At 41.2% G+C, this 23,679-nt stretch overlaps 1 protein-coding gene across 3 annotated transcripts in view; it reads right to left on the minus strand.

Moving 5' to 3' along the window:
* MATN4 (matrilin 4) overlaps positions 1–23,679 on the minus strand; it is a 199,739-nt gene that overhangs the window by 135,980 nt on the left and 40,080 nt on the right. For all 3 annotated transcript variants that reach the window (XM_069243826.1, XM_069243828.1, XM_069243827.1), the window contains exons 3-4: positions 12,011–12,123; positions 6,828–7,397 (exon numbers count right to left, since the gene is read on the minus strand). In XM_069243826.1, the coding sequence (XP_069099927.1) occupies positions 6,828–7,397; positions 12,011–12,083 (643 nt within the window). In that variant the 5' untranslated portion in view covers positions 12,084–12,123. The remainder of the gene's footprint in view (positions 1–6,827; positions 7,398–12,010; positions 12,124–23,679) is intronic.

Below are 23,679 nucleotides of genomic sequence, written 5' to 3' on the forward strand. Positions count from 1 at the left end.
TTGCTTTTGTCTCATGTTTGCTCTATTTTTTTCTCTTAGTTGTTTTCATTTTCTTGTTCTTTCTTTCCCTTCTTTCTTTTATTTTTTGTGACCCCTTCTCTTTCTTCCTTTTGTCTGTTGTGTTCCTTTCACTTCTCTTTTTCTGCCCCATCTGCTTTTTCTCCTGAGGCCTAGTTATCAATGGAACAACAGGTGTAGTGGCACCAGGGCCCAGAGACCTATGGACCTCACTCAACTCTAATTACTCATGTATTTACCTATCGAAATTCCAGTCACCATTTTCCTTTCTTACTCCAGGGCCCATGACACCATTACTCCACCACTTATCCTCTCCATCTTTACTCCTGACTCCCTCTTTCCATTTACCCTCCAATTCGTCCCAAATTATATTTTTGTTCTGATGTTTTGAGCCTTACATTCTAATGCCCAAAGTATATTTCTGATAAAGGTTTATATGATAATTGTATGTGTTTTAAGATAAAGGAAGAAGGTAAATGGAAGGGCTTTAGTTAAATGCTGGGCCACTGGAGTTATATGTCAAGGAAAGACGAATTTATGAGGCAAGATTGACCACTTTATGTGGCAAGAAAAGTCCAGTAATTAATTTACAATGACAATAGCTGTAACGGAAGAAAATGCAAGACCTATTGCATTGCAAATGCTTGTTTAGTTATGCTCGCAAATATTGCTCTATTTAGGTTGTAATTGGCATGTCTGAGGTGAATGCATCTCGATATGATTACCTATAATTGACCTCACCTGATGCATACATGCATAAGTAAGCCCTGCTCATTTTCTATTGTTCGCAAAGATGGAGACATCACAATTCAAATTCATTATTGGATATCTTAAAACATATTAAATTCATCATTCATTGGCCTCGACAAAAAAACAAGAAGGTATAATTGCACAGCAGAGTATAGTGTATGCTATGTACATTTCCATAGAAGTACATACTTTGGGTCTCTTTCACAAATTCCTATTTGGCATTTACCACCAAAAATGGCTCAATTTAAGGCAGTCTGGTATGCACAAAAACATACCTAAAAGGCATATATGCATTTACTACTGAGTGAGTGTATGCCTCTACTGCATAAATTACACAGCAGTAAATTCGAAGAAATGGTTGAGGAATGGGTAAATCAAAACTTAGTTGTAAACGTCTCCAATCTTGTGAGTTTGTGACATTCACAAATTCGTCTCTGACCATTCTGAATCCTGGGATTGGTTAGAGATGTGCTCCAGGAAAGATATGAAGTAAAACCTTCTACTGGATTGAGGCGGAAGTGGTTTCTCCATTAGGAAATTGTTTTTCCCATGAGACAAAAACAAAAAGAAAACCAATTGTAATTGTGCAACAGGACTCTTTTTACCAAAGCCTTATAGTAAGTACCTTGTGTACGATAATGTATTCGGGAATAGCAACTCTTAAAATATCTCATGACAATGCCCGTGGTTCTCCTGGACCCAGCAACTGTAAGAATTTTCAAGATGTACTACTGCGAATGTTTGTGAATTCTACACCTATTTGTAGGAGTCCTTTATGGCTGTAGATATTTTACGTTTTTAGTTATTTGTTTGTTTTGTACGTTTTCACATGCATAGATGCTTTTGCACAGCATAACTACCAATTCATGAAAGAATATCACAATTGTGCATGGGATTCTGCTACTTTTGCAGCTTTCCTGGACCACTCCTGGAAAATAGTGAGAACTGGAAAAGAACACAGGTCTTCTCGAACTGTAGGTGCAAATTTAATGGAGTAGATTTGCTAAATATTTTGTGGATTCTGGATACAGTATTTCTGTTTGATTTGCATCTTTGAGTATGCAAGTTTGCAACTACTATCACTTTGAGCAAACGTAGAAGACTTAGGGCCTGATTTAGAGTTTGACAAATGGGTTACTCCGTGAAAAATGTGGTGGATATCCCATCCCCAATACTATAAATGCATCTTATTCAATGGCACTTATAATACTGTGAACATGATATCCTTCACATTTGTGATAGAGTAACCTGTCCATCAAACTTTAAATCATGCCATCTGGTGTGCAAAGTAAGCAAGTTACTAGAATCTTTCATTCTCACAGGAAACTCATAACCTTCTGATGAAAGAGGAATAGCTGGAGAACAGCATCTTCCATCATAGAAAAATATAAATAGAGAGGTGTGAAAGAAAGTGTCTTATTTAAAAAATCTTTAAACTAAACTAAAAAGTTGGATAACTACTAGTAGATATAGAACCATAGTGCTGTTACTACAACTACTATTATACAGCTAAAAACATCAATTTATTGTGCCTTTATAGGAAAATATTTGCACACATTTTAATAAACTGGTATTATCACCCAATCAAAAATGGAAACTTTGATTTTTCGACCATTCTCTACAAAACTCTTTTGGTCATTGGCTCAGGAGACTTTTAGCAGTCCGCATGCTGCTGCAGGTTTGTTTGGGCTGCCTATCTTGTAATAGATAGTCAACAGCTGGAGTGGTGGGCATACAAAACACTTTTCTGAACAGTCAATCTTAATAGTCTAGCTAAAGAGAATTTTCTAATTAGTTAAGGGCAGTCAGAATGCCACTCTATAGTTAAAGCATTCTGATTGGCTTCTCTGCTGTCATTGAGAAAAACTATGGGCACTCCACACCTCCCTGGACAGTTTTGCCATTGGGGGAAACACAAGCCTTCTCAAACACAAATTAAAGACATTTTCCGCCAGATAACCAGTCTTTTTTCTAGCTCACCCTGATGTTGGGTTTGCCGTTTTTTTGTTCACATGTACCCCCAGATTATGAATCTATTACACTGACATGTTCTGGTTTTATGCAGAGACAGATGTATCGTTCCCCTATTGCATTGTCATCCCCTTGGCAATTTGCAAAGGGCCAGAATATACAAATGTAATAAGAAAATGGTTCATCTGTGCACAAGACTCGCTCTCTCTTATTCTCCACACTAAAGCATATCTACTATGAGAATCTCTGCTGCATTCAGACTGTACTCCCAAAGATATTAAAGGCTCTGCAATGCCATATCGGCACATATCTGACAGGCCACATCAACCTCTGATATTTAAAGAGACGTTTCATAATGTACACCTGCCAAATGTATCACGTCTCCCAAAACAGCAGTACATATGTACAATTATCTTTGAAAAGACTTACACTCATGCTTTTGTGACCTATGTGTTTGCTTGCTTCACTACTATTTCTATGCATTTCATGCTTGACGCTCTGGATCAATAACATAAATAAATAAACAAATAAATAAATATTCATTGTCTGTCCCAGCTTCCGTTCGAATTGGCCAGACTTGTAGCACAACATTACACTAAAATCTTTGTCTTTTTGTAGGTGTTCTATAAGTGAATTGTTCATTGTTCTGGGGTCATTAATAGAGTGGATCTTTCTGCTCCTTGCAGATTTACCTTCAGGCCTACTTCATAAACTGCTTTATTTTTACTCTTTATTTGCTCTGGCAATAGCTACGTGCTTGTATCTGAAAAGGGACTTTCTGGCTGGCTAGGCTTTTGACCCGGGAATGCTTGTTACTATTCTAATTAACTCTAAATCATACCTTGGACAAAATAAATCCTACCATTCTAAAGATAACATAAAATATCAGTTTCAGTAGACTTGAATTCACCTCAATATCCCCATGTTATTATATAAATATGTAATCCCAATATTAGCTTTAGGGGCACAGTGGCTAATAATTGGCAAGCTAGTATTTGATATGTATATATTAGGAACTGTCAGGATTACAACAGAAAACATAATTGGACTCTATATTTTATGATAGATTGAAAATGTGCAGGTCAATGTTTCACTACTAAAATGTGCGCAGTGGATTTCCTCAAGTCAAGAGCCGCTAATGAAAGTGCAGTAACTGGGCATGTCAGCACTGTAGGAGTTTTACACTTTGGGAGGCAATTAATCCTATGGAAGATACCAGGGCTTTGTTCCATCAGTGTGTTGTCCATTGTCAGACCTGACATCCTTGGCATGACCTTCTTCCCAAACCTTTTGCCTTCTCCCTTCCTGTTATCTGGATTTTTTGTATTGACATTAGGAATCTGCGTACCTTTCCACTTCTTATCAGTGCTAAAGTGCTTGTACTCTATCTTTTAAACTTGGTAAGATTGGGCTATACGAGATCAGCACATTACATTTTCCTATAAATCCCTAGTAAAGTGGTACTACATGTACCCAGGACCTGTAAAGTAAATGCTACTACCGGGTCTGCAGCATCTATTGTGCCACTCACTAGCATAGCCTTTTAAACCTATTGCCAAATTGACTTGTCCTAAATGTTTCTTTACAAATCACCCCTAGGGTTGGCCCTGAAGAGCTTAAAGGGTAGGGTGCATTGCATTTAAAAGGTAGGACATGTACTTTTAAGTTTTAAATGTCCTGGTAGTGAAACACTCCTAAATTATTTTATATCACTACTGAAAGGCCTACCTCTCCATAGGATAACATTGGGTTACCTGGTTACATTGAATAAGTGCTAACGTTTGATTGGAAACATTGTAAAAATGCCATGTTTGATCTCAAGTGAATTGTACTTTAAGTTCCTCTTTAATGTTAAAGTCAGAATTTTAAGTTACAGTTCTGAAAATTGCACTTTTAGAAAGTTGGAATTTTCTTGTCCTAACCGCAGCCTGTGTCCTGGATCACTTGACTGTGAATAGTTGGTGGTTGGCCCTAGTGCATTCCTCCCAGACAGTGAGAGTGATTTTGGCAGGATGGGTGGGACAGTGTTGTTTCCTGCCCCATGTATATTTCAAAGGTCTTTCTCCAGGTCACTCAGAAAGGATCTGGACACTAGCCTTTCTTCATCCTAGACCACTTGGAGCCTGTGCAGGGGAGGGAAGGAATGTTCCAGAACCAGATGTGGGGGTAGCATAGATGTTTCCCCCATTTTAAAGGCTGACCCCCAGATATAAATACTTGACTCTCAGACAAATAATTCAGTAGAATCCTGGACTTGCGGATGACCCCTAGAAGGATTGCCTTGTACCCTCAGAGGACTGCCCTGCTGCACGATGCCTGCTCTGCTGCTTGAATCCATGACTACAGGTTGACTCCAAGGGCTAGATGGCGGGCTTCCCATATGAGCTACAGGGACATAAGAAGCCCAGACACCATGAACCCTGGAAGAAGCCCTTGTCAGCTACAGCTTGCAGCTGCTGCTTTGTCCTTTTGGAGATTTTCGACTTCCAAAAAAAAGGCAAAATCTAAATGCAGACATATTCACCACAACTTCATCCAGTGGCTCCCCAACAACGGCGCCTCCTCTTTCTTGGACATCACGAGTTGCCTTGCGTGCTGAACTTTACCTTCTCAAGAACGTTTCTTCAAAAACTCTTCTAAGCCAGAAGAGAAGCCCGGACTGGGCCCAATACACTTTGTATAGCTGAACAGCACTCAATTGTAGTCAGCCCTAATGGTTGACTTTGCCTCAGTCTTGTGGGACCAGACACCCCTGGTTGGAGCGTTGTTCATTTAGGCCCTATTTCTCACTTAAATATTTAAGGTTTATAATCTGGTTCTACTGATTAGATTGAATTTATTTTGGTATAATTTTTTTTTTTTTAATTTACCTTATTTTTTTAAATTGGTGTGGAATTTTTTATGTTGTGTTTTTACTGTTGGTGTACTGCATACATTGAGTTAAACCTGCCTGCATTTGTGCTAGGCTACCAGGAGGTTAAGCATAGGCTAATTTATTGGCGTTTTGCGGTTCACCCTGACAAGGATTGCAGTTGTTGCTTGAGTAGGGTTCTAGTTCTTACATCCATCATTATAGACTTTAAAATTTCCATGCTTTTATGCAGATGTGGGCAGTACAATTTATAAGTGTCTGAGTATGTAGAGATTTAATTGATCAACCATTTGGAGCCCATGCCCCACTGCTGAATAACGTTGGTGGATGGATGCTTGTTGCTCAGTGATCTCTTCCTCACCCTTTCTGTATTGGAAAGCAAACACTTGCATGGACCATAAAGCGTATGGTGGAAAAGCTCCAGCTAATATAAATGGCTGCTAAGTTACCACTTTCATTGGCCTAAGTGTAGATACTAGTTCTGATGACGTTGTATAGGAACCAGTGAGAAGGGCTACAATACGGAGATCTTTTAGACATTCTGAATGTCTACCTTTTGACCAATTGGTTGTGGTTCCTGCATTCAGAAACGTGCAAGGCACCATAAAACATTGTGTAGTGCATCTGTGTAGGTGGAGTTAAATGGAATTCTGACTGAATGGAATTAATATGCAGAAAACATGAAACCATGTATGAAATGCTGAAACAGGCACAATATGTTGTTTTGTGTTTTGCCACTTTCCTTCCTCATGAGATGATAGACTGTAATATAGACAAAAAATAAAATAGTAGTTTCATTAACTCCCATGCCTACATCCCTCTTGTGGGCTGAACATTGCATATGTTCCAAAGTGACCTATGGAAATTATATGCTCCCTTGATGAATATTCTGAATTGAATCGGGCTGCACATTTAAATTCTTGCCTCCACGCCCCTATTTGTGTTTTAAATGCAACAATGAAAGGTACTGTTTGTGGTGCTTTTGATGATAATCATTGAAAAAAGATCTCAATTAGCATTTACGTATTTACTTGTGCTTATAACATTGCTTGCAAGAATGCAAACACAAAGTGTAGGAAAGTCCTATAAGGGAATATGATGAGGAAACACATTTGACAGAAAAATTATAAAACTGCTAGTTTGTAAATGTTATATATGCAAATGTTAATGAAGAAGAAAACATATTAAGTATGATAATAGAGACTGATTGACTTACCACACAGTTTATCTTGAAATTTTTTGGTAAACTGATGAATTAAATCGAACGTTTCCACCAGATAAACATGGTCATCTAATGGTGGAGATGCCATGGCACGCAGCGAGTTAATGTCAGCTCTCTGCACACCAACTGCGTAAATCTCAATTCCAGCATCACGAGCTTGGGCTGCCACCTCTGTTACACGGTCTTGTGGCCTTCCGTCAGTCACAATGAGTGCAACCCTGGGAATCTTTTTCACCAATGGACGAGCTCCTTCTTGAACGGTGAATGCAAAGTTCATTGCATACTGGATTGCAAGACCTGTCATAGTACCCTGGGCTAAAGGAACAATGTCATTGATGGCCTTTTCCATCTCACTCTTCTTGAAGAAAGAATTTAGAGAGAACTCGTTTTTCACTTGGCTAGAATATTGCACCACGCCAACTCTGGTGGCATTCGGGCCGATGTCCAGAATGTGAATAATGTCAATCATGAACTTCCGCATAGTTTCAAACTCAAAGGGACGGACACTTCGGGAGCTGTCAATGATAAAGACCAAGTCCATCGGCCCAGTTTTACATGTTGATCCTAAACAAATAAAAAGTTTTAAGATTTTATTTTTTCAAGTTACTTGGACATTGTGCTGCATCTTTGATGTTGAAACTTGACGGGCAAGTACAGCACGTAAAGTTTTAATTCCTCCACAGAACTGGGCAACATTCAGGATTAAGCATTCAATGAGACTGCTAAATTTTCATTTTTTGTTGAAAAACTCCAATAATAACAATACATCAAAATATTAATAAATTAACATTGTTATCTCTGTTCCTGTTTCTGTGGTACTTTAATTAACAAGGGTCGTATTATAGAAAGTGCTCCGGGGGCGCAAAGTGCATGTCCCTCGACTTTATGTGTTCCTGGGGCACTTTGGTATTACAGAAGGGCAGAAGGGGCTGCAGATGCTTGTGTGACCTCTTCTGTAACAAAGGTAGTGCTGACACATGTAGCACCAGCGCTATCTCAAGAGGGTATTCCCTCATTTGCATGTGTGTGTGGCCCTATGCAAATGATGGAATCTCTTTGCCTCCACACCCACGCCGTACTATGGATGAGTGCTCAGAACCAAATGTGCCTTTTGGAGGTGCATTGAAAGTGTGCCACAAAAAGGTGGAACATTTTCATTGTGCCTCCTGAAGGCAGTCTTCTGGACGGGAGAAAGAGGGTCCCATGCAGACATCCCCTTGCAGGTGGGTGCAGTGACTCACTGCACCTGCTTCAAGGAGATATCTTTCCCATCTTAAAAGTGCAGGTGGGGTGCCATCTGCACAGTGAAGTACAGTTCCTCTTTGAGGCAGCTGCCCTGTATTTCACTTGAATGAGCGCCCCCCAGACAGCACGAGTTTCGGTTGCCTTGACTGCAGTACATTCACTGTAGTACGGCACACTTTCCCTGCTTTAGCACGGTGCACGTACTTAAAGGTGCTCCATAGCGCAAACAGGGAAAGTGTGCCATCAATGTGATACGGCCTAATGGTGCTGTATTTAATAAATTGGAAAAAAGAAGGTTGAGTTGAAGATACCATGGTTCAAACTTGTAACCTGCAGGTGACACACAGATGTCAGGAGCACTTACTGCAACATCCTGTTGGCTTGCATTTTTTCCACAATACCTCTTTCGGCAAATTATCCTACAATAATGTAAATGTGAGTAGATAACACTAGGAAATACAGCTTTTTGCAATGATTTAGTCTGGTAACTTCACTGTTTGTGTGAACAGGGAAAAACCCATTGTGCGCAACATTTGTTTGGGAAACAGCTACACAAATTTTTTTCATGTATGTTAATTCTGAATCACCTTTTGAAACCAGTTATTGAATTGTGTTTTCCATTGTACTAATGCTACAAACATGTAATAGCTTCTTTCAGTATTACACTAAGGCATTATTTTTTTTTACATCTCATTGCACGCTGACTTTACACACCACCTACTTTTTGCATGGCCCTTCTATTCTATCTCATATCAGCTAATTCTAGCCAAAGTCTGAGACAATGCAAGAGAACCTGTGTTTCTGAGCTCCACTCCCTTGCATTGCTTAAACAACAAAAGAGGGATGCAAGCAAATTCCTTACACACTAAATATGACCAGGAAGAGTTTGAATGAGGGCCCAGATTACAAACTATCTGCAGAAACTCTAAAGGTCACTGCACAAACGCACTTGTAGGCACACTGAAGGAGGCCTTCCTTCTTACTGCACTTTGTCGTTGCATTCACAAATCATATTGGTAAGGCTATGGGAATTTAAATCCCAGCCTGTAAAGTCACATTAAACCAGGAGGGTTGCCATTACCAAATGTGTGTAATGTTGCTCCCTTGTCTGCAACTCTCTTGGTTTGCTTGCCAGATGTTGTGCCAAAAAAGGTGAGATGTCACTTATAGGGGATCTGGCTGCCCAGTTGGATGGGTTTTCCTGGCCGACATTAATGGCTGTCTTACCACTGAGTATCAGCTGAAAAACACTATAGTTTTTTCAATCCATCCATTCCTCACATGCCTTCCACAGACAGGATCACTGGAAGGACTACAGTGCAAAAGCAATATTGAATGCAGGCAAAATAACTCTTGAGGTTATGCTGTCATACATGGGTGGCCACTGCAAACTTTTGAAGATATGAAAAATTGTATCTTACTGAAACTGTGCCTGCTATTCTATTATATGTCCAAAATATTTTCTTAAAGCAGCTAATATTGCTGGCTAAAATCTTTGCATAGTGGTTTCCTGAGGGCAGTGACTCACCATCGGGGCTTTGCGTTGGGTCACAAATCTTCATGACCCATCCAAAACAGACTCTGGGAAATGTAAGCATGACGTAAACAATTCTCAGATGGAGGTATGGGAGTTGGGAGAAAGAGTTTTAAAAAGATTTCCATTCAAGCAAGAATTCAAAGTGTCAGAGGAAGATTGGGTGGCAGAGGTTGAGGAATGAACATGGATTGAGTGAATATGGAGAAACAAGCAACAGAAGGAAATAACAGGTGGGGAACTGTAGCGAGACCAGTCACATCTCAATCCAGACAGAAATTATACATCCATAAACATATTACTGATTCCACAAAAGGAACTCAATGCAAGTCAGCATCCTTGTGATAGAGAATATCTCATTCTTCAGCCATAATTATTATACTTCATAAACACTACAGTTTCCATATAAAGTTACAATGTTTTCAGACTAACATCATGATTTTCACATAGACATAACTAATACATGACATTTCCTAGCGAATACTCCATATCTAATAAAGCTAATAAGTGAAAATGCCTACCAAATACTCCAAAAAAGTCATAGTTTACTACCCTGCAAGCCCTTTTGGCATCAACTGATTCAATTGACTTGGACCCGGGGTGAAATCCCACTGGTCCAGCCATAAGTCTTCCTTTACAAGGCAAACTAATCTGCCCCCTCAATATAGAGGGAACTAGGGCCAGCATAATAGCTGGTTCCCAAAGCAAGCATGCTAGAGACAACCCAATACAGGGATGCCCCCTGGCACCCTTTGGAAAATGGGCCTTGGCCACCAGGGCAGCCTGTGGTCCTCTGGAAGTCCCATTTTTTTTTCTTCACACTGGAGATGTTTTATATGTGAAAAGGATGTATCATTCAGACCCTTGAAATAAATATGGATGTCTGGGACACTTTCCAAAGCTAATTACGCCACTTGTACCCTGAATAAGAACTAAATTTAGACATAAAATGAATGAAGATACTGGAAATGTTTGTGAATGTTTAGCAAATTCCTCCAGTTGTGCATAATTTAACACATGCACCCAAAACATTTTTATATATTTGGGAAGCCAGAGTTAAGAGTAGAAGCATATTGAATATGCAGATGTATAGGTCGAATCCGTGGTGTAAATAAACTGGAAGGGGGCCTCCTGCACAGAACATGGAGAGGGCTGGACTCACTCAGACCAGGTGCTGTGCTGAAGGGGCCCCCTAGACCTCAGGGCCCACCGCAGGGGCTGCAGGTGCCCTTGAGCTGGATCCACCTTATTCCACTTTTGGTCTAAAATTCAGAGATGTTTTACTATTTGTCTATGAGGTGGCTTGCTGTTTAATCTCTTTGGTTTGTGAGACTGCTTATTCACCCAAATCTCTCAAGAAGAGTCCATGAGTCAAAAAGCAAAGATTCGTCCCAGTAAACATTTCAGAGAAAAAAAACTTTTCAATCCAGTGAGAAAGTACTTAAACGTTTGGTGCAATTTTTGAAGTGTTTGCTAGGATCGGGAATTATGTAATCGCTTCTGATATCTGTGTGTGACCTGCAGATCACAAGTAAGACCTTCATTATGAATGGCCTTATAATTCAGATGGGCCTGGTAACAATAGTAATGATTTCATTAGGAATACCGCTGGTGGGTGGTAGTCCACCCAGAGATTTCACCGTCTTAATTCTCCAGGTGAAATACCAAAAAAACACCATGCCAAAACTAGCACTATAAGTCGGATTTTGTATGTTATTCCCTAAAAACCATAATCCACATTATTGCCTCCCCATATGAAATTATCTGTACCCCTGCTAATAATAATTCGAAGGATATGAGGGGAACAGTGGTGAAATAAATGTAATTTTAATGGTCACCTGGTAATGAATGCCTAAATTGTATAACATCAGCACCTGTGCTATACAGAACAATGAAGTTACCAAAAAGTGGTAGGTAGCACTTTTTAAATAATAAAAGTATTATTATGATTATGTTCAGTGTTAATACCCTCATCAATCATTATTAGTGCTAGTAGTAACAATAGCAACTAACATTTATTATCATCGTCATCACAGAAAGAGCATCTTAATTAGTTTTAGATTTGATTTAATTTTAAATCAAATATCATTGTGCTGTCATCTAGATGTGGTGCATTGTTGTTTTACTTCGCTCAGCTAATTTGTATTAATATATCACCTGTTTTTAAGGTCGTCTATGTTTCTAGATTATATTGTCGGCGTGTTGCTAAAATAGCCACACATTTATTATCACTTTGTCCTACTGGCTCAATTTTTTACAAGTGACATTCTGGGAGCTGATTTGTAAACTGGCTGTCTTTTTTTATGGCAGAGAAAATGAATACGATGTAGATGTCAGGATGCCAATGGCGAACCATAAAACAACGGTACTGAAAACTCATAGGTTGGTGTAATCTCACCTGCAGCCTGTGGTCTGGCTTCCAATGTCGTTAGGAAAAGTAGAATTGCAGCAAAACAAAAACCCCACTTCATTTCTACACCTTCAGAATTATTTTCTTACTTGAGGTGCGTTCTAGAGAAAATCAATCACCAAGTATTAATATATCATCAAAACATTGTCATGCACTGTTAGACCTACTGTACAATACAATGCAATTTAATACAAGCAATCGTTGTTCGATGACCGCTGTCAGAATTAAGAGACTAGAATAAAATAAAGATTAATTCAAAAGCTACTATCAGTGAATATAGGTTGAGAAGAAAAATAAAAATATCATACTATTTAAGGAGCTCAGTGGCAACTACAAACTATCAAGTTCACTAAGCTTTGCTAGAGTAAATTATAAAAATGGACTGACCTCTTTGAGCCCATATTAGGCCACACATTATGAGAAGTCTCTTTTTGCCAAGTTGTGCAGAAAATGAATTTCTGCCCTATTGGAATTATGAGACTTGTAGTAATACTGCACGCAGTATTCCATTGAGTGATTCGGGGGGCAAATTGACCCAGCTAAAACCTGGAGGAATATGTCCTCAGAATAAGGCCTCAAATTATGAAATTACATGAGATGATTAGTGCGCTCTGATTTCTGTGTTATTTCCCATTCCACAGGCCACCTCTACTGAACAACCTATTCTCAAAAATAAACATCTCAGAACTACTAGTGCTCACATGGTGCAGCATTACTGCACACATTTGATGAGTGTCTGTTAAATTAGTCCCATAAGTTGGGTGCAAAGGGGAAATCCTGTGTTTTCTGCAAGGACGTATTACATGTAGGTGAGACTTAACAGATGAAAACGACCACCGTTAGTATAAAATGGTAGAGGAAATTCCACTAAAGATTCTCTTACAAATTTCGCAGTTCATCAGAAATCAGATGAGTTTCCAATACCAGCTAACTCTGAATCTGGCCCTCACGACAGGAAGGTACTGACTGAGGCAGTTGGGACAGAGAATAAGCATTTCATTTAACTTAATGTTAAGAGGGGCATTAAAAACAGTTACTAGCAAATGTAGCACTCACAGATACATATATCAAGTAGAATTTTGTTTAACTCGCAACACAACTTTTTCTAATCATAGTGTTCTATGCATATATATATAGTTTTGTTTTGTAACTAAAAGTTCAATTCATTCTTGAAAAACAAAAATGGATTCTGTTGGAGGACACTTCATAGAATGAAGCATAAGTAGGCACATCTGCTGGTATAACGACCCATACAACACATTCTTCTAAACTCATTAATACACACATCAACCCTTAAATGATATTTTCCTAAAGTCACCGCTACCATTTAAACATAGGTTCAGCAAAGAAACATAGGGGCTTATTTACAAGCCCCTTGCGCTGCCGGCGCGTCACTTTTCCAATATAAATAAATAAGCACGTAGTGGCCAAAATGCCATGAAACACAGCATCCACCAAATCCTAAGTAATGGACAACCATACACTGCTGCTGAGTGAAACAAACTACCATGTCCTTCAAGTAAACAGTAACTTCGAACCATAAGGGGGGGGGGGGGAATTTAGGATGCACTTCGGCACCATTCTAGTAACATATACATGTAGCCCTACCATACCAAAGGGCTTATTTGCAAGTCCCTTGCACAGCTGGAGCATCACTTTTTGCGATGCTCCAGTGGTGCTGCTCCCTGCTCCATATTTGCAAGGCGGCAGTAAACCACTTTTCGTGGCTTAGCTCGGCCTTGTAAACATGGGCCACCCGACACAGTTTTCTGCGGCAAAGAGGCGTTAAATGGGTGTTGCTGTGGGGGTATCCACACAACATCCATTGCTTTTTGACACTGCTCCAGATTTACATGAAAACATAAATCTGAGGCAACACCAAAAACTAAAGCCTCGCCGGGGGTGGCGTTACAGTGGCGTCTCTGAGAAATACTTTTATTTCTCCCTGTTTTTTGCTCTTTCTATGTGTGCTGCATTCTGTAGCGATATGCGATTAATGATTGTTAGTATGCAGGGATGTGTCCCTTCCTGCACATTAACAATCACCCCAGCAACTCAGGCTTCTTTGCACCATGGTGCAAGGATGCCTGCATTGGTGCTAGGCACCTGATTTAGCGCTGGCGCAGGGGAAATCACAGGAATGCTCTGTATTCTGGTAAATACGGCGAATCCTTGTGTTTTGGAAATGACGCAGCCCAGAGCAGCAAAATTGCTTGCAGCTCCGTGCTGTGCCATTTCCTCATAAATGAGGCCCTAAATTTCTTCCCTTTTGCAATGCCTAAGCCCCTCCCTTTTTCCCACTTATGCATCTCCTCGATCTATGGCTCTTACTGTCCTGTAGTGGTACAGGCCTTAGTTGTTTTTGGGGAGAAGAACAGAATAAGGACTTTTTCCTAAACAGAGATTGCTTCATTTTTCTCACATCATGCCATATGTTTACTTGTCATCTGCTACAGCTCCATTCATTTAGAAGTGTGTACTGCAAAGGTGGGCTATAAATTCACCTTGAGTCACAGGGAAATATTACAACCCCCTCTGTCTTCCAGGAAGGATCTCTTTTATTGCAACATTCCATCCCCAATGGGCACTGCATTCTATTAGCATTATGCATCCAATTAGCGTTATATTCAGTCTAAATAGGGTATGCCTGCAAGATGATATCTCCAGATATTCTTCACAAAAAATGTTAAAGAATAACACAGAGAAATACAAGCATTGACATAGCCAATAGGTCTTGCCTTTGGGACCTTATAAGTATTTAGCCATGCAGTACATTGCGTTGGCAATTGGAACATACCATAGCTGACATTGTGCCGCCACTGATGACCCCCTAGAATGGTAACACAAACATATCAAGAGTGTTCAAACAGTCATAGTGTAATAAGGATAGTACAATGGCATGAATCATGGGCATAATTGTAAGAAGGAGAGATTAATAAAACATATACACTTATCATGTAAACCCAATAAAAGCCTTTATCTGTAATGCTCAGAACAGCCCCTAGAGGGCACCACAATAAATAATAGCATTTGGAAGAAGCATGGTCATGTAACCATATAGTCAGCCCATAGAGGGCCTAACCATATGAAAATGGAAAGGCAGAAAGCAATGCATTGTAGCCATATATTTAGCCCCTACAGGGTGGAGTACAATTCACATTTTCAGACCCAGCAGCCCTACTGCAATAATATGGAAAATAAGGCCCTTTAAAGCACAAACTACTTCCAGCTGTAAAACAAAGATTCCAGCCTTAGGAGAGCTTACAAATACACTGAATGGTGTGATGGGTTATTATTGTGGCCCCCAACCTAGGGTGGGGACCCTGAGGTGACCTAGACAGAAATAGTGCATCATGCTGAGTGTTCTGGTGGTAGTTCCATTGTCGTATGACCACCACAGGCTGAGTAATGGGCAAAAACGCTTTGTAAAAAAAATGCCCTGCAAAGCATTATGGGGTGAGTTTCCAGAGTGCAGTGAATATTGTAGTATCTTGACTGTAATGCTCAGAACAGCCCATAGAGGACACCACAATAAAAGTAGCATTTGTAAGAAAAATGGTCATGTAACCATATAGTCAGTCCCTAGAGGCCATAACCACATGAAAAGAGAATGGCAGACAGTAATGCAGTGTAGCCATATATTTAACCCACAGAGGGTGTAGTACCTTACACATTTTCAGACCCAGCAGCGTTGAGGATTTCTGTGTTTTTTTGTTTAAAATGCACTATTTTGTATATTTTTCAACCGCAAAACTTGTACGTAAGTGGTATTCATGTAAAGCGCTCCTCCAATAGAGTTCATGCTAGATGAAATTTCAAATATATATATATATTTTTTTAAATAACCCCCCTACAGCTTGCAGCCTTTAGGCACAGACTCCACAAAGAGCCAGCGGCATGTTTAAAAACAAGGAAGAGGAAGCAACAACCTACTGCCACGGAATGCAAAGCGGAGAGGCAAACGAAAAAAGTAGTGTGTCACACTAAGGTATATGGCCAATTGTGCAATAATCCATGTAACAAATTCAGTCTTCAAGGCGGTAACAAAACAGCCTAAAGGCAGGACAAACCTAAAGCATTTACCTATGAAATCAAGGGAATTATGGAAGGCAGGCCAAGGAACGAATTGAGGTGATGGGCATGGTTTAAACCCACAGAGTAGATTACAGCATGTGAAGAAAGCAGTGCACGCGCACTGCTAGGCTCAACCTAAAAAATGGAAATAGAGAAAAGAAACAGACAAAAAAAGAAAAGACTGCTAAGAAGGAGCAGTAGAAAGACAATTGATACTGAAAATGAAATATGGAACCAAAATGAACAATTTGTTTAGAACAAAAACTTAGGTCTATAGTAAAGTTTTGTTGGTAAGCTACCAAACAATGTGTGGTAGATGATGTATAGACATCAATATAATGGTAACATTTACATATATACTCCAGTGTCGGCTGGAGCCCCTGTGGCCCACGCAGACCATAATTACCACTGTGCTTTGCGTCTGGAGGTGCCTTGGAGTGGAGGGGCAGGGCCAGGGAGCATATATAGCACCTGCAAACTGCCTGCAGTGCAGGATACTCCAGTGTTGGCCTGAGCCCTTGCGGCCCCATGGACCACAAGAACCACTGTGTTTTATACCTGGAGAGGCCTTGGACTGGTTGGGGGTGGGGCTGGACCGCATATAACAACTGAAAGCGGTCCACAGCACAGGATACTCCATTGTTGACCTCAACCAGTGTGGCCCCAGTGGACCACAAGAAACCACTGTGCTTTGTGCCAGGAGGCACGTTTTACTGGAGGTGGAAGAACCTAGGAGTGCATATAGCGCCTTCAAGCTGCCCACTGAGCTGGGCTAGCCCTCTAACATGGTCACTCACAAGCTTTACATTTGACAGAGTTAATCTGGTGAGTGTTGTTATACTACGGGCAAACAAAAGGCAGGGGAAGGTGTTGTCTTGCCTTCCAGGTCTAAGCCAACCAGTACTGATTTGATGTTGAAGAGAGCCGTAGGAGCGGTATCCACCAAGAAAGCTCTTAGTGAATGCAAACCTTCGCTGGGGGTTGGTGCAGCAACACCTTATCTGGATCTGACATAGTGGCAACTGCTATGGAAGGTGTTTCAGCAGAGGCTGTTGGGTTGGATCCTGGTGGAGTTCAGAATTATGAGGTGTATTGTGCATCCCTAAGTCAAAATCTGAGCGCTGGTTTAGTTTCTCCGAGCACTAGCAACACTCTCCTCAGCTCTGAGCCAGTAGTGAAGCAGAAACAAATAGGCAGGTATCCACTTCAAAGCGAAAACCATTAAGGTCGAACTCTGACAGGGGAGTGATCACAGCACAAGTTAATGGTTTGACTGCTGAGGAGTTAAGCAACATTTTTAGGCCAATACTGGAAAAGCAGTTATGCCCAATTTTGGAGCATCTGGCAACAATTGAGACCCAAGTAGGCACCTTGCTAGCATTTCATTCTTTGGCCTCCAAATGTCTGTCTGGCTTGCACTTCACTGTTATTGAGGCCCTGGGTATTCCAGCACGAGATTGTCAGCCACAGCCACAACCAATTTTTATAGCCCAGGCCTGGCAGAATCCTGTGCCCTCTACATTTAGGGCTGTGAGTACTTTGGTTCCTTTGTTAAAAAAGGCTCTGTGGCTGGGACAACGGACCCCAACAACAGAAATGTAGTGATGGGTGAAGTCAATATTAGTGCAAGTCATCAAAAGCCTGTAGTTGTACAGACCAACTCAGTTCCTCGTGATGGGGGATTAGTAGCGGAAGTGACTGAGGTTCTTAATTTACGGCCAGTGGCTGTCCCATATGTCTTGTTTATGGCAGGAGAACTACTTTTAAAATCAACTCAAAAGGAGAGCTGGGAGCAAATCCAAAATAAGGTTATCATTGGTGTGGGAGAAACAGGAATTTTCATATGTCCAGTGGAAATGACATTTTTATGGCATGAAGTGTCATCTGGATTTGACCTTCAATCAATCAATCAATCAATCAGAAGGTTCTTGTAGAGTGCAAGCTTGTCACCCTGGGAGGGGGGGTGTCCATGTTTTGGTTTGATGCTATGGGTTTCACCTGGCTGGCGGAGGTGGTGGTCTAAGAGCCAGGTCTTAAGTTGTTTTCTGACGTCCTTCAGGGCAGGCGACATGCAGAGGTGGAGGGTAAGGTCATTCCAGGCTTTGTGGCAAGGTGGGAGAAAGAGCGCCGTACGAGGTGTTTATGGCAGATGCAGGGGATGTGAGCCTGGACTAAGGTGGCTGAGTGGAGTTCTCTAGTTGGTCAGTGGAATTCGAAGCAGTTGTTGATGTAGATGGAACCAGCATGATGGAAGGCCTTGTATGTGTGAATAAGGAGTGTGAAGAGGCACCTTTGCTTAACTGGGAGCCAGTGGAAAGCAGTGAGTTGGGGAGTAATACTGGTCCAGGAGGATATTGGATCAGGCTGGGGAGACAGTGATGATCTGTTGCTTCATGGTAAGTTGGGTGTCAATGATGATCCTGAGGTTCAATGCATGGCTGGAGGGTGAGGTGGGTGGCTGAGGGCAGTGGGCCACCACGTGTCAATCCAGGGGGATACCTTGTTTCTGAAAATGAGGATCTCTGTTTTGTCTGAGTTCAGCTTGAGGCAGTTAGACCTCATCCAGGTAGCGATGTCTGTCATGGTCATTTGGAAGTTGGTTTGTGTGGAGATGGCATCGCCTGCGAAGGAGAGGACGAGTTTAGTGTTGTCAACACAGGAGATGATGTTGAGTCTGTAGGTGCAGGTGATGCCGGCTTACGGAGTCATGTAGGTGTTGAAGAGGGTGGGGCTGAGGAAGGAGCCCTGGGGGATGTCACAGATGAGGTCTTTAGCAGGCAGATATGAAGGGTGGGAGGAGGATCCTCTGTGTTCAGCCAGAGAGGAAAGAGGAGATCCAGTTGAGTGCTTTGCTTTGGATGCTGATGGTGTGGAGTCTGGAGATCAGAGTGTGGTGGAAAATGGTGTCTAAAGCTGCAGATAGGTTAAGGAGGATGAGGGTGGCTGTATCCCCAAGGTCTAAGAGGCTTCTGATGTCATTGGTTGCTGCGATCAGGGCTGTCTTGGTGCTATAATTGGTCTGGAAGCGGATTGGGAAGGGTCGAGAAGGTTGTTGTGCTCCAGGTATTCCATGAGTTAGCGGTTGATGGCTTTCTCCAGGACTTTGGCAGGGAACGGGAGGGGCGAGATGGGGTGGTAATGTTTTAGCTTGTTGGGGACAGCTGAGGGTTTCTTCTGAAGTGGCTTGACCTTGGCATGTTTCCAGGTGTTGGGGACTGTGGCAGTGGTGATGGAGGTGTTAGGATTTCTGTGAGTGGTGCTCCGATTACTTCTTTTCCTTGGTTGTAGAGGTGGTGCGGGCAGGGGTTTGCGGGAGATCCAGAGAAGATGGAGTTCATGATAGCGATAGTGACTTCAGTGGAGAGCTGCTTTAGAGATCCGATAGCTTGTTGCTTGTCACAGAGTGCTTGGGAGGGGTGGATAGTGTTCGTAGTGGCAGAGGGGCATGGGAATTCTCTGATGATGCTGAAAAGTTCTCTGGTGTGTTTGGTGCTAGCCTCGATGTGGGTGGTGAGTGCTTCTTTCTTGGTCTCCCAGAGTTGGTGATGGTATGTATTTAGGGCAGACCTGAAGGAGTCGAGGTTGGCAGGGGACTTGTTGGAGTGCCATTGACTGTCTAGCTTCTTGCACTGTTGTTTGAGAGTCCAGCGTACAAGGGTGAACCATGTGGCTTGTTTGGTGGGCTTGTTGCTGGTGGTGCTTTTCAGAGGGGCTACGGTGTTGGCGGTGAATGAGAGATTCTCTATGCGGAGTTTGAGCGTGTCTACAGGATGCACCTGGAGTTCTTGAGGGTGGTGACTCAGGGGGTTTCCATGACTTTGCCACAGTTGCAGTGAGGGTGTGCGGGGGTCCCATTGAGGTGTCCTGTAGTTGGTCGATGATGAAGTGTACAATGTTGTGGTCGTTCCATCTTCAATAAAAGAAATGCCGGGGGATTGTATTGTGGTTAACTTTAGATGCCTAAGTAGCATGAGGAGACTATTGAGTTCTCATAAAACTAGAACATCTTTAAGATCTGCTTTAGTCACACTCCCTTTGGATTATTTTTTATAAGTGTTTAAATCTGGTTTGTTCCCCTACTTGTGTTTCTCATCTCCAAATTTGGCTTCAGCCTCAGTATATTTGGGATTTACCTTGTGCCAATAGGTTTGAGCCACTTTCTGATTGATTGACTGGGTATGACGGGTTGAATTTGGGTTTAACTGTATTGACTAGTAATACGTTTGTTTTAGAGATGCAAGAGTCACCTAATGTGATCTTGCTCCGGGTATCCCCTGTTCTCCCTGCACCCAAATTGATTGATGTTGCTGAGACCCCAGAACCTCATTGTTTGATTAGAGCTTGTATAATTTCGGCAATGGATCTGGCCCCACTGCCCCGTCATCAGTCTGCCTTAGCGAAGCAAAATTTACTTAATGAGACCCGACTTAGTCATTCCCTGTCCTCCTGCTTCAAAAGTGAAACCTATTTCTGAGAGTCCAGAGCTTCATCATATGAGTGGAGCCTGTCCAAATCTGGTTATGGATTCTCAGCCCACTTTCATATTAGTGGCCAATACGAAGGAGGCCAATATGTCAGAAAAGCAGTCCCTTTGCTGTCTTTTATCATGGAATGTTGCTGGGATCCCCTTGAAATTGCTTAATGGGGATTGGGCTTGTTTTATAGAAGAGTATGACACCATTTGTTGTCAAGAAACTTGGTCTAGTGTTCATGTTCAGGGCTTTAAATCCTTTTGCTCCCCTGCTGTGCTGTGCCAGGGGGTTTGGCGGCATTGGTCTCAAAAGCTATCAGGACCTTGAGGTGCGAGATGCTAGCTTTTATTCCCTGTTATGAAATTTTAAAACCTTCTTGGAGTAGTTTTAAAATGATTCTTATACATTTTTATTATAACGTTTTTACAGCCCATCCTATTGAAATTATTGAAGAGTTGTAGCAACAGGTTTCTAAGTTTACTGTATCATTGGGAACCCATATACCACTAGTTTGGGCTAGGGATTTTAATATAATCCAGTGTCCTTTTAGTTTGGTTCAAATGATATAGGGGATAACTTCACCCACTTTGTCATTCAAAATGCGGGGAGGCCCTGAATCGGATTTTCCTTACCTATAATTAGTTTTTTGCCTCTGATTTTAATAATTCCAACATGATTCATCCACGCACTTTTGTTGGAAGAGGCAAGGGAAGTGCAATCAATTTTATTTTATTATCTTGTGATCTGGTTTCTAAATTATCAAATTACAGGGTGCTCCCACAAATGTTTTGTGATAACACAATTAATGTATTTTTTTTTTTTTTTTACTTTTTAGTTCAGGAATGAGAAAAATGAGGCGACCTTTACAGTATACTGCTAATAGGGGGTTTGTGTCAAATGGGCCGCTAAAGATCCCAGATTTTGTTAGACAACTTAATTAAGGGTACCTTTAATGACATTATTTGTTGCTTGTCCCCAGTGTAGCACCGGCTTAAATATGTGCCAGTTTTGTTGAGATCTGTGGCACAGTGTCTAGTTTGCTAACTAGAAATAGGAGTATAAAAAGGGTTCTCCTCACTCATGGCTCACCTTAGAGTGCACTAGTACTTATAAAACCCTGAAAATGACAATAAGGCCACAACAGAAGACTATAAGCATGTCCTTAATTTAAGGAAAATGAAAATGTTAAAGCAAGAATGGGATGATTTGGAGGTCACAGTCCAAAAGAGGGATAATAGAGCCTTTTGGGAGATCATAAATCAGTCTTTCTTCTCTGGACGTCAGGCCTCAGGCATAGAGGGCTATATCCCAGGGGGTGAATTGTTAGTTCACTTTCCTCAAATATTCAACCAGAAACCCCAAAGTGATCATTGCTTTCCTTGATTGTGTGAATGAAAGTCTGTGGTTATTGATGATGATTAGTTTGAGGAGTTTATTACCTTGGAGGATATCTTGAAAGTTATATTGAGAGCTGCACCCAAGAAGGCTCCAGGTCCTGATGGAATACCATTAGATCTGTTCAAACAAAATGTAGTTATTTGGGCACCCTTGTTGACAAATGCAGTGAAATCTGGTGGGAATCTATTATAGTGCCCATATACAAGAAAGTGGATAGGCACCTTCCTGTAAACCACTGCCTAATTTCCCTATTAAATCTCTTGGCTAAAATCTTAGGCTGTATAATTTTGGGCAAATTGGAGAGAAACACCTTTTTTTGCAAAGCCCAGTATGGGTTCAGTCCTGGGGTTGGCACAATGAGTAGGCATTAAATCTGTCTTTAATTCTGGGGAAATATGTCAAAGCCAAGAGAGGTGTCATTCATATGGATTTTATGGACATATTCTGTGCCTTTCATTTGGTGGATAGAGGAAGCTGTGGAAATTAATGGATCAAGCTAGTATTGATCCTCACTTATTGGACCTTCTTAAACACCTTCATTGGGACACATCAACTAAAGTTTGTTACATGCCCAATGGAAAGTGTACTCAGGCCATTAAGATTACAAAAGAGATTAAACAGGGATGTATTTTGGGTCCTTTTTTATTATTATTTTATATTAATGTTCTTGGGTCCATTTTAACATCTCGTGTTAAAGATGTACCTAAGATAGGACCACTTTTGGTTCATGTACTCCTATACACAAATGGTGTAGTTTTAATTGATTGCACAGACACTAATGGTTTACAGGCCCTTTTAGATGTTTTTAATGGTTTTATGGGTGACCTGAATTTGAAGATTAACCATCAGAAGTCCTTTGTTTTTATCTACGGCCAAAAGAATGTGAGCATTAAGAACTTATTTATTGGGTCCACGGCCATTGCTAAGGTGCCTAGTTTTATCTACATAGGTTTCTTTTTTGATGATAATATGAGTTGGGCAAGGTTTACTGCCCTAAGAACACAGACATTGGTGACTGTGTGAAGCTATTTATAGGTTTGCCACAAAGTTAGGTCATAAGCCTCTCAGAGAAAAGGTTACTCTTTAAGAGTAAATTTCGTACATCAGGTATACATGGTCTGGTTGTATGGGGGTACGTGGGTGTAGATAACTTACGGGAAGCCAAAAATAAATTCCTGTGCCGACTTTTGGCCATTCCCAGAATTACGCCCAGTTTGATTGATCTCCCACCAGTAATTAGCACTTGTTTTTTTAGAGGACCAAGTAGGAGTATTGAATTGTGGCTTAAATTGTGGTCTTCTCCGGAGGCCAGTTTTTCAAGTATGATAATAGATGATTGTTTGAACCTGATTCATATGACCGCTGTCCCCTGGTTAGAATATTTTAAAAAACACCTTTGTACAATTGGGGTTAAAGGATGTTTTCGACAATCCAGGAAATATTACTTCCAGTTCGAAGATGCTGGTTGAAGAAAGATTCTATGAGACCAGGGAAAAGATGAGAACTAAAAAGGCTCTTGATATGGTCTTGATTGAGAGGTATGTCTGAGCTTCCACTTCTATTGGGAAGGAGCCACCCTTAACCTGGCCTGTAAATGTACAGCATAGGTTTTACCTCACTTGGCTATGTCTCCATCAGGTTCATTATTTGGTTGCGTTCCCAAGGACTGGTTCCTGGTGCCTCTCGCTCCTATGCCGTCCTTGCCATGCTCTT

This window comes from Pleurodeles waltl, chromosome 7 (assembly GCF_031143425.1).
Source record: "Pleurodeles waltl isolate 20211129_DDA chromosome 7, aPleWal1.hap1.20221129, whole genome shotgun sequence".
NCBI classification, from domain to species: Eukaryota; Metazoa; Chordata; class Amphibia; order Caudata; family Salamandridae; genus Pleurodeles; species Pleurodeles waltl.